Source organism: Scylla paramamosain, unplaced genomic scaffold, assembly GCF_035594125.1.
Source record: "Scylla paramamosain isolate STU-SP2022 unplaced genomic scaffold, ASM3559412v1 Contig30, whole genome shotgun sequence".
In the NCBI taxonomy this organism is placed as follows: Eukaryota; Metazoa; Arthropoda; class Malacostraca; order Decapoda; family Portunidae; genus Scylla; species Scylla paramamosain.
In genome coordinates this window covers 887,501-897,756 of record NW_026973695.1, presented here as the reverse complement: position 1 = coordinate 897,756, position 10,256 = coordinate 887,501, and the positions used below count along the sequence as shown (strand labels likewise).

At 43.9% G+C, this 10,256-nt stretch overlaps 1 protein-coding gene across 1 annotated transcript in view; it reads right to left on the bottom strand.

Moving 5' to 3' along the window:
- Window positions 1-2,888: 2,888 nt before the first annotated feature.
- The window catches only part of LOC135097735 (uncharacterized), a 43,807-nt gene continuing 36,439 nt past the window's right edge, over window positions 2,889-10,256 (bottom strand). Inside the window, 2 exon segments of the mRNA XM_063999746.1 lie at window positions 2,889-3,371; window positions 3,511-3,623. Coding sequence (XP_063855816.1) covers window positions 3,534-3,623 — 90 coding nt within the window. The 3' untranslated portion in view covers window positions 2,889-3,371; window positions 3,511-3,533.

Below are 10,256 nucleotides of genomic sequence, written 5' to 3'. Positions count from 1 at the left end.
ATTAGCAATGCCAGTGTGTTCACCAAAGGCCGTGATTCTGTTGATGAGTGACAGGGAGACCAGAACACTTAGACAACTAATGGGACTTACGGTGGCTGGGATAACGAAGCACGAAGTAACTTGCTAACGAGTACTGTAGTGAGGGCAAGACAACATCCTCCCTCCACTTAGCCACTGCACACATTGAATGGCTAGGGAAAGTATCGTAATTATTCATTTTTAGTCGGAAGAAGGACGGTCATCAGAGGAATTCCGTAGCAGAAACTCCTACACAGCGACGCATTTCCTTCAATAAAATCCAAACCACTGCAAAATAAACCTTCAAAACTCCACACAAAACATATAAACTAATCTACCTCCTATGGCTAATATTTGAGCGTCATTCACTTCAGGACATTACAAAACATAAACAGAATGTGTGTGTGTGTGTGTGTGTGTGTGTGTGTTTTACATTTCCAGTAAGCATTAAGTTTATTAAATTTGTCTCTCCCAACTTGATCTAAACTTAAAGACAATTAAAACATCAATTTTTACATATGGCTGCTTTCCCTCCTTGTGTGTGTGTGTGTGTGTGTGTGTGTGTGAGAGAGAGAGAGAGAGAGAGAGAGAGAGAGAGAGAGAGAGAGAGAGAGAGAGAGAGAGAGAGGCTAGCAGTTTGTATGTGTGTGTGTGTGTGTGTGTGTGTGTGTGTGTGTGTGTGCATAATTTCTCTCTTGTCTAGCCTTTTCCCCCACCCTGTATAGGCCTAAGTTTTCCTCTATAGGCTCAGAACAAACAAACAAATGAATGAATGAGAAATATCCAATTTAAAGCTACAATTATTTTCACCTCTTAAACTAAACAGGAAAAAAACACTGATATTTTCATTAAGATTATCAAAGTTTTTATTTCCTCACACACACACACACACACACAAAGTTTTTTTTTAAGTATGTTTGTTTTTTTCATAATTTTCTTTTTTTTTTCATTTTTTCGGAATCTTTTGCACACAAAGTTTTTTTTTAAGTATATTTGTTTTTTTTCATAATTTTCATTTTTTTTCCATTTTTTTCAGAATATTTTGCACACACACACATAGTTTTTTTAATGTATATTTGTCTTTTTTCATAATTTTTCTCACTTTTTTCATTTCTTCATAATCATTTGCCTCTTATCATTCAGCTTAAGTACATTTGTGGTCTTCAGTTTAATGAATTTATTTTATTTATTTATTTTCTTTGACAAATTCATACAAAACAACAACATATTTTAATTATTAAATTTTTTTTTGACAATATTGATACAACTTGAAATATTTTACTAAGACAACTTGAAATAAAGAATAGATCAACACACACACACACACACACACACAGTCTCTCTCTCTCTCTCTCTACAATTAATAGTTTTGTATGTGTGTGTGTGTGTGTAGGTTAAGTTTATAAAGATCATGACCAGTATTCTGTATGTATAAAGATAAGCTTAATTATACTGTGTGTGTGTGTGTGTGTGTGTGTCTATATATATGTAATGTACGACTTTTTATTGCACTCAAAAAAAAAACACACACACACACACACACACACACACGCACAGAGAGAGAGAGAGAGAGAGAGAGAGAGAGAGAGAGAGAGAGAGAGAGAGAGAGAGAGAGAGAGAGAGAGAGAGAGAGAGAGAGAGAGAGAGAGAGAGAGAGAGAGAGAGAGAGAGAGAGAGAGAGAGAGAGAGAGAGAGAGAGAGAGAGAGAGACTGACTTAAACCCTAGACATAACAATGATAAAAAAAATTGTAATAATAATAATAATAATAATAATAATAATAATAATAATAATAATAATAATAATAATAATAATAATATATATTTGATAATTATCTCAATACTTGTCAACTTGATTGTGTCTGTCCTACTACACCCACACACTGCCATGAGCTGTAGTAATATTTGTGTACACGCACCTGTGTGTGTGTATGTCTTGACTATTAATAAGACTATTTGTATATCTATTGTTTCAAATAGTAGTAGTAGTAGTAGTAGATGTGGTTATTCTCTCTCTCTCCCTCTCTCTCTCTCAGCTGTTAATCATCTCTCTCTCTCTCTCTCTCTCTCTCTCTCTCTCTCTCATTCTTGTGTGTGTGTGTGTGTGTTCCTGACACACACACACACACACACACACACAAAATTTATTTATAAAGAATATGATTACAAGTATTGGGGTGAGACATGCAGGTACACACACACACACTAACACTAATCAAACAGGGTGGCTTAACAAACACCCTTAAGACTCAGCCAGGGTGACAACACACACCCTTACAGCTAGCACTCCCCCCACACACTTAAAAAGTACACAAGGTGACAAAAAACACCCTTAAAATTTTCCCTGACCATATTAAATATCCTTAAACTGAAAAGGGTGACCAAAAAACACCTTTTAAACATTTCTGACCATTTTGAACACCCTTAAACTGAACAGGGTGACAAAAACACCCTTAAAAATTTTCCTGGTCATATTAAACACCCCTAAACTGTACAGGGTGACAAAAAACACCCTTTAAACATTTCTGACCATTTTAAAACACCCTAAAACTGAACAGGGTGACAAAAAACACCCTTAAAATTTTTTCTGGCCATATTAAACACCCTTAAACTGAACAGGGTGACAAAAAACACCCTTAAAATTTTTCCTGGCCATATTAAACACCCTTAAACTGAACAGGGTAATGAGCAACACCCTTAAAATTTTTCCTGACTATATTAAACACCCTTAAACTGAACAGGATGACAAAAAACACCCTTAAAATTTTCCCTGACCATATTAAACACCCTTAAACTGAACAGGGTGACAAAGAAACACCCTTAAAATTTTTGACCATATTAAACACCCTTAAACTGAACAGGGTGACAAAGAAACATCCTTAAAATTTTTCCTGACCATTCTCCAACACCCTTGCAGTCTCTTGCTATGCTGGTCACCCTTACAGACAAACACACACACACACACACTGAAGACCTCTCCCAGCCATAAACACACACACACACACACACACCCCTAGACTTGTTAAGGGTGAGGGAGCCTTTAAGTACTCTCTAGACACCCTTAAAACTCCACAGACACACACAAACACACACAGATACCATTTATCTCTACAGAAAGGAAAAATCACACACAGACAGACACACAGACACACACACTCCACCAGACACCCACACACACCCGCACACACCTGCACGCACCCTAGATTAGCCTCAAAGCTCCTCTTTCCTCTCTATCTTGACAAGTTCCACCTGGAAGACCAGCGTGGCGTGGGGAGGTATCTTTGGAGGCGCCCCTGAAGCTCCATAGCCGAGGTCCGAGGGGATGACAAGCTTCCTCTTCTCCCCCTCGCACATCCTTGGGGGGCGGGGTGGGGTGAAGGCGTCAGAAGCACATGGGGAATACAAAGGAAGGTCAAATAGAGATAGATATGGAAAAATAACATCATTATCTCTCTCTCTCTCTAATATACACCACCACCACTGCCACTACTCACCCAATCAGTCCCTGGTCCCAGCCTCAGATGACCTGACCTGACCCCAGCGTGAAGGTCAGGGGTTGTCCTCGAGGGTAACTGCTGTCGAATTCTGTGCCATCTTCCAGCTTTCCCTGTTAAGTTAGGTTAGGTTAGGTTAGGTTAGGTTATATTCTCTCTCTCTCTCTCTCTCTCTCTCTTCTTCACCCTCCCCTCTCTCTCTCTTCGTCATCTCCTCTTTCTTTCTCTCTCTCTCTCTCTCTCTCTGGTTCATCGCCCCCCCTCTCTCTCTCTCTTGGTTCATCCCCCTCTCTCTCTCTCTCTCTTGGTCATCTCCCTCTCTCTCTCTTCGTCATCCCCTCTCTCTCTCTCTCTCTCTCTCTCTCTCTCTCTCTCTCTCTCTCTCTCTCTCTCTCTCTCTCTCTCTCCTTCATCTCTCTCTCTCTCTCTCTCATCTCTTCTCTCTCTCTCTCTCTCTCTCTCTCTCTCTCTCTCTCTCTCACCGCATAGTGCATGTGAAGCAGGTCCCCTCATCTGCTCTTCAGTAAATAAACAAATAAACAAATAAATAAATAAACAAAGACTGAAAACTTAAAAAAAAATAATAAAAAAAATATATAATCAAATAAATACATACAAAAACAAACTTAACTACTATACAGCCAATAATAACAACAATTTAAATATATCAAACAAACAAATAAAAAAAAAATCTTCTAAACCCCCTCCTCTTCCTCCTCCCCCCATATGAGGTCACAAGGTCAAGTCAGGTCACCAGGTCAACGGTTCCTGGCGGGTCGCGGGTCGTGATGTGACTAGTGAGTGGTGTGGGGAGTTCCCTGACTAGATAGTGGAGCGAGTGGCTATTCCGGGTGTTTTAAGGGGTGTTTTAAGGGTGTTTTAAGGGTTAAGGGTGTTTAAAGGGGTTTAGGGATCTTTAAAAGGGTTTAGAGACGTGTTTAAGGGTTCTAGAAGCGTTTTTGGGCGTTTCAAGTTATTTTAGGGTGTTTTAAGAAGTTTTAGGGACATTAAGGGGTTTTAGGTACGTTTAAGGGACTTTTTGGCATTTTGAGTTGTTTAGTGGTAATTTAGGGTTGTTTGGGTTTGTTTTAACGCGTTTTAAGTCTTTCTGAGGAGTTTTAAGGTTTATTTAGTTTTTTAGAGATTTTTTAGGATTTTTTAAGGGATTGTGGGAAATTTTAGGGTTTTTTTTTTGGTGAATTATGTGAAATTTTAGGGTTTTTTTTGGTGAATTATGGGAAATTTTAGGGTTTTTTCCCCCGTGAATTAAGGGAAATTTTAGGGTTTTTTTCTGAATCGTGGGAAATTTTAGGTTTTTGGTGAATTATGGGAAATTTTAGGGTTTTTTTTTGGTGAATCGAGAAATTTTAAGTTTTTTTTTTAATTACGGTAAATTTTAGGGAGTTTCTGATGAATCACAGGAACAAACAAACAAACAAACAACAAAACAAACATGAAACACACACCCACAGCAACAAACACCCTTAAAAACACCCTTAAACACCCCAAAAACACCCTAAATACGTAATCTCCAACATTTCCACACCTGCCAGCTAACCCAACAGGGCAAGACTAACTAACACAACACTACACACCTGCAGAACACACCTACACTTGATTAAACACATCTGGCCCCTCAGATAAGCTTCTACAGACACACACACCTGCAGAACACACACAGTTACACACCTGGCCCGTCAGATATGCCTTCTACGCACACAAACACACACACACCTGCCAAAAACACACTTACGCTTTACAGTGTGTGTGTGTGTGTGTGTGTGTTCGTGTCCCCATACAAGCCTGCTACACACATTCACACACCTGAAAAACACCTGTGTAGTATTTTGTGTGTATTTCCTGTTTGTTTGTGTGTGTGTTTGTTATACAGGCTTCCTATAAATTCCTCTGTTTGTTTGTTTGTTTGTTTGTTTGTTACAGCTTCCCATATACATACATACATACACACGCACACACACACACACGGTTTAAGTATTATCAAGCTTCTTATTTTACTAAGTAATTTCTGTTGTTTGTTTTGTTTTTGTTTGTTTTTGTGTACATCAATTATTTTGTGTTTTGAAAATTATGCGTGGTTTGTTTGTTTGTTTGTTTGTTTTCTAAGTTCAGGTGTATTTTTTCTAATCTATTTTTTTTATTAATTTTCTTCTTTTTTCTCTCGACTTATTTTTTTCTATATTTTCGTTCGTTTTTCAAAATTGTTCACTCTTATTTTTTTTCTTTCGTCTTTCACAATTATTCATTCTTTTTTATTTTCCTTCATTCGTCTTTCAAAATTATTCATTCTTTTTTTTATTTACCTTCATTCATCTTTCAAAATTATTCATTCTTTTTTTATTTTCCTTCATTTGTCTTTCAAAATTATTCATTCTTTTTTTTATTTTCCTTCATTCGTCTTTCAAAATTATTCATTCTTTTTTATTTTCCTTCATTCGTCTTTCAAAATTATTCACTTTTCTTATTTTCTTATTTTCCTTCACTATTATTATTATTATTATTATTATTATTATTATTATTATTATGACTATTTTATGATTTTCAAGTCAATATTGTTACGAAAGCACAAACCTCAGCACTCCCGTAGACGCCCACAATTCCCCGACAGTCAGGACAGCACTCGGGAACACCAGCAGGCTAGACAAGAGATGCTAAGGGTACCACGTCCCACGTGATTCACGCACAGCCAGACAGAGCGGGTAGACAAACAGTGGGCAACACTTTCTTCCTTTACTAGTTCCGTTAGTTACAGGCAGTTACAGACACAGGCAGGGACAGTCAAACTCTTCAGGCTCACGCAACAGGCACTCGGCACGGAGGACACGCAAAGACAAGTTATCCAGAGCGGGGCCAACAACACACTGCCCAGTCACTGCAGTCACGCGACTTCTCTCCCGCCATCCATGCACCACTGCCAGACACCAGGCACAGCTGACACACACACACGCACGTCACACACTCAATCCCACAGAAAGAAATAAAGGCAACTTAGACTAAACAACAATAATACCCGGGCGTTACATCACCCCCTCCTTTACAAAAAGGTCGACCCGACCTTGCCTCTCCTTATATCTCTCCCTCAGAGTCAATCAACACAAAATCATCATAACGCCGTGGGCGGCGTCTGTCCCTGCGCGGCCGAGTGGGGCTGAGGTTCCTCTGCTGGCTCTGAGTCGCGGCCGTCGCCCACCCCTGACTCCTCAGCCTCGGCCTCCTCTGGCTCGCTGGGGGTGGTGACAGCTGTCTCCGGGTCGCTAGATCCTCCAGGAAGCTCGGCAGCGGGGCTCCCTCGGCCGCCCGCTCACCCTGCGGCGGTGCCTCGGCACGCTGCACCTCCACGCACTCGCCCACCGCTGTTCCGGCGGGTATGTTGCGAGCCTCGTCGGAGAAGTTAGCCAGTAAGACAGTGACTACCTTCTCCCCCGCTTGCACGAGGCTCCTTCCGACTGCCACTCCGTCAGCCAGTCGACAGTCGCTGGCTGGTTCCACTAGGCCCTCCGTGCTCTGCATCGGCCGTGCGAGTCGACACTGTACTCGACACTCAGAGCGCGGGGCCAACTGCATCCGCCGTGTCGTCACTACCTCCGACCGGCCGACCTCCGGAAGGAAAGGCACATCGTATCCACATACCTTTATCACCTTCCGTCCAAAGTCTACGCAGGCCCTGGTCTTCTTCAGGTAGTCGTAACCCAGCAGACACTCTTCCTCCAGCTCGGCAACATACACGGGCAGGTTCACCTCCGCGCTGCCGACACTTATTCGAACGTCTACTGGGCCTTGCAACGGCATGCAGTCCCCCGTTACTCCACACAGCCTGTCCACGGTGCACGGGAGCCACTCAGCACTTACCAGCCTCCGCTGCACGATGGTGCGCTCAGCCCCGCTGTCAATGGTCATGCAGCAAGGCCTTCCATCAACCGCACCTCGTACCTGCACTGCGCTGACGGTGAGGTGGCACTTTACACAGCACGGGGCATTGGCACCTTGGCAGGCTGTGAGGTCGCCCCCTCCTCCAGCCCGCTGCTGTTTCCCGCCTCAGCAACCTCCTTGGGCTTGGGGGAGGCGCTGGAGCGGTGGCCCGATTTGCCGCATGCGGCGCAGCACGTCTGGAAGGCTTTGGAGTTAGGCCGATCGAGGGAGCGCGTCCTTCGTCCCCTCGGACATTGGCTGCGTCTATGGCCTCTCTCACTGCAGCCCCAACAGCGGCCGGCGAACTCGGACGGGCTCGCCTCCCGTGACGCCGCCTTGTGCTCCACCTTCGCCTTCCGGCCCCGTACCTCACCGCGAGGCTGGGCAAGAGAAGAGAGGCTGGTCGTCGTCTGTAGGAAGGCCTCAAACTCCATAGCCCGTGCCAACGCCACCTGCACGTCAGCTGGGTGTGCCTGCTTCACATAGATTTGGAGCTGGTGGTCCTGGAGGGCGTCTACGAACGCGTCGCGCGCCAGAACAACAACCATGTCCTCGGCCGCGCTTGGATACGCCCTCCTCACCAGCCCTTCTACGTCCTGCGCCAGCTGGGAAAGGGTTTCGTCCTTCTCTCGCGTCCTCTTCTTAAGCTGGGCGCGGTATACCTCCGCCTGATGACGGTGTCCGAAACGTCGCCGCAAAGTTTCGGACACTGCTGCGTATGAGGTGCGCTGGCTGGCAGGGAGATGACCCAGCACTTCCAACGCCGGGCCTCGCAGCGCTGTCGCTAGTTGCAGGGCCTTCTCTGCCTCCCCCCAGCCCTGGGCCAAGGCCAGCATATCGAACTGGGCGACGTAAGACTCCCAGCTGACCTTACCATCGTACTCCGCTGGCTTGCGTCTCACGTGACGAGGTGACGAGCGGGCTGCCTTAGGGCTCGGGGGCGGGGAGGCGGCACGGGGAGGTGAGCCCGGCGGTGTAGGGGGCAGGCTAAGCCCTCCCCTCCTGTCCCGGGTGGGCGGCCAGCCCCCAACGGCCATCTCGGGTGCTTCCCAAGGACCTGCTTCCCCCACAGGGCCCCATCCAAGGCCCCCAACAGCAGGTGGGGCTGAGGCCACACTCCCTTCAGGTCCTGGGCTAGTCACGGGAGGCCAGGCGGGGGTTGCGGGCAGCTGTACACCTCCCGCCAAGACGCCACGTGGCGGCCACGCGCCCTGCCGCCAAACACTCGCGCCCTCACGCAGGTCTGCCACCTCTTCCCGCAAGGCTTGGAGTTCACTTTTTACCTCCAGTTTCACTGCCTCACACGAGCGATCAGTATACGCCTGCGTTTCAGCCCTCAGAGAACCTAGGCTGCTTTGCAGGGCTTCCATCAGTCGTTCAGTTTGGGCAGCTTGTGTTGCCACGGTTTGCTCGTGCCTTTCCTCCTGCTTCTGAGCCATACTCGCCAGTTGGGACATGAGGAGGTCCATCTGGGTGGGCTTCTCGTCACCAGCATCACTAGAGTCGTGACTAGACCCACTCAGTCCCTCACACTGGTCAGCAGCACCACTCTCGCCCGCCATTTTGTCTACCACCTTGTCTGCCATGGTTTCTCCACTCGAGTCACGTAGGTCTGTACGAGCACACACTTAGCATCCCACTCCTGACGCCATTGTTACGAAAGCACAAACCTCAGCACTCCCGTAGACGCCCACAATTCCCCGACAGTCAGGACAGCACTCGGGAACACCAGCAGGCTAGACAAGAGATGCTAAGGGTACCACGTCCCACGTGATTCACGCACAGCCAGACAGAGCGGGTAGACAAACAGTGGGCAACACTTTCTTCCTTTACTAGTTCCGTTAGTTACAGGCAGTTACAGACACAGGCAGGGACAGTCAAACTCTTCAGGCTCACGCAACAGGCACTCGGCACGGAGGACACGCAAAGACAAGTTATCCAGAGCGGGGCCAACAACACACTGCCCAGTCACTGCAGTCACGCGACTTCTCTCCCGCCATCCATGCACCACTGCCAGACACCAGGCACAGCTGACACACACACACGCACGTCACACACTCAATCCCACAGAAAGAAATAAAGGCAACTTAGACTAAACAACAATAATACCCGGGCGTTACAATATATATTTTTTTTCAAATAATTTCCTTCATAAAAAATTTTTGAATTGTTTAAATACGTCTATTTTTCAGAATTATTCGTATTTCTTTAATTTTTCCACTTATTTCTTGACATAATTTAAGCTTCTAAATTATTTGTGTTTCTATATTTTTCTAAGTTATTTATCTGATCAAATTTCCATTTTTTTATATCATCATTCAATTAATCCGTTTTCTTTTTTCTTTTTATTATATTTATAATTTACGTTTTCTTTAAAATCATGTGTATTTAAAATAATTGACCGTCTTTACTAAATCAGCCCATTTATTTATTTTTTTCGTAATATTCAACATAACTAATAATAATAATAATAATAATAATGATAATAATAATAATAATCTTCACTAAATCACTAAGAAAAAAAAATAATAATATAATTCTCTTCACTCCATCCCTATCTCACTTTACATTACTACAACACACTTAAATTACTTACTTAAAATTTAGGTACTTAACAAGCTTTCTAAAAATGCCAAACTTCTGCCGCTTTCAAATCTCTTTAATTTCTCTGTATCTCATTCATTATTGCTGTGTGTTTTTTTTTTTTGTAACCTTAAGATCGACGGAATTTGTTTAATAATCTCTACATATTTCTTTCTTAAAATGCCTTTCAATCTCGTAATATATATATATATATATATATATATATATATATATAT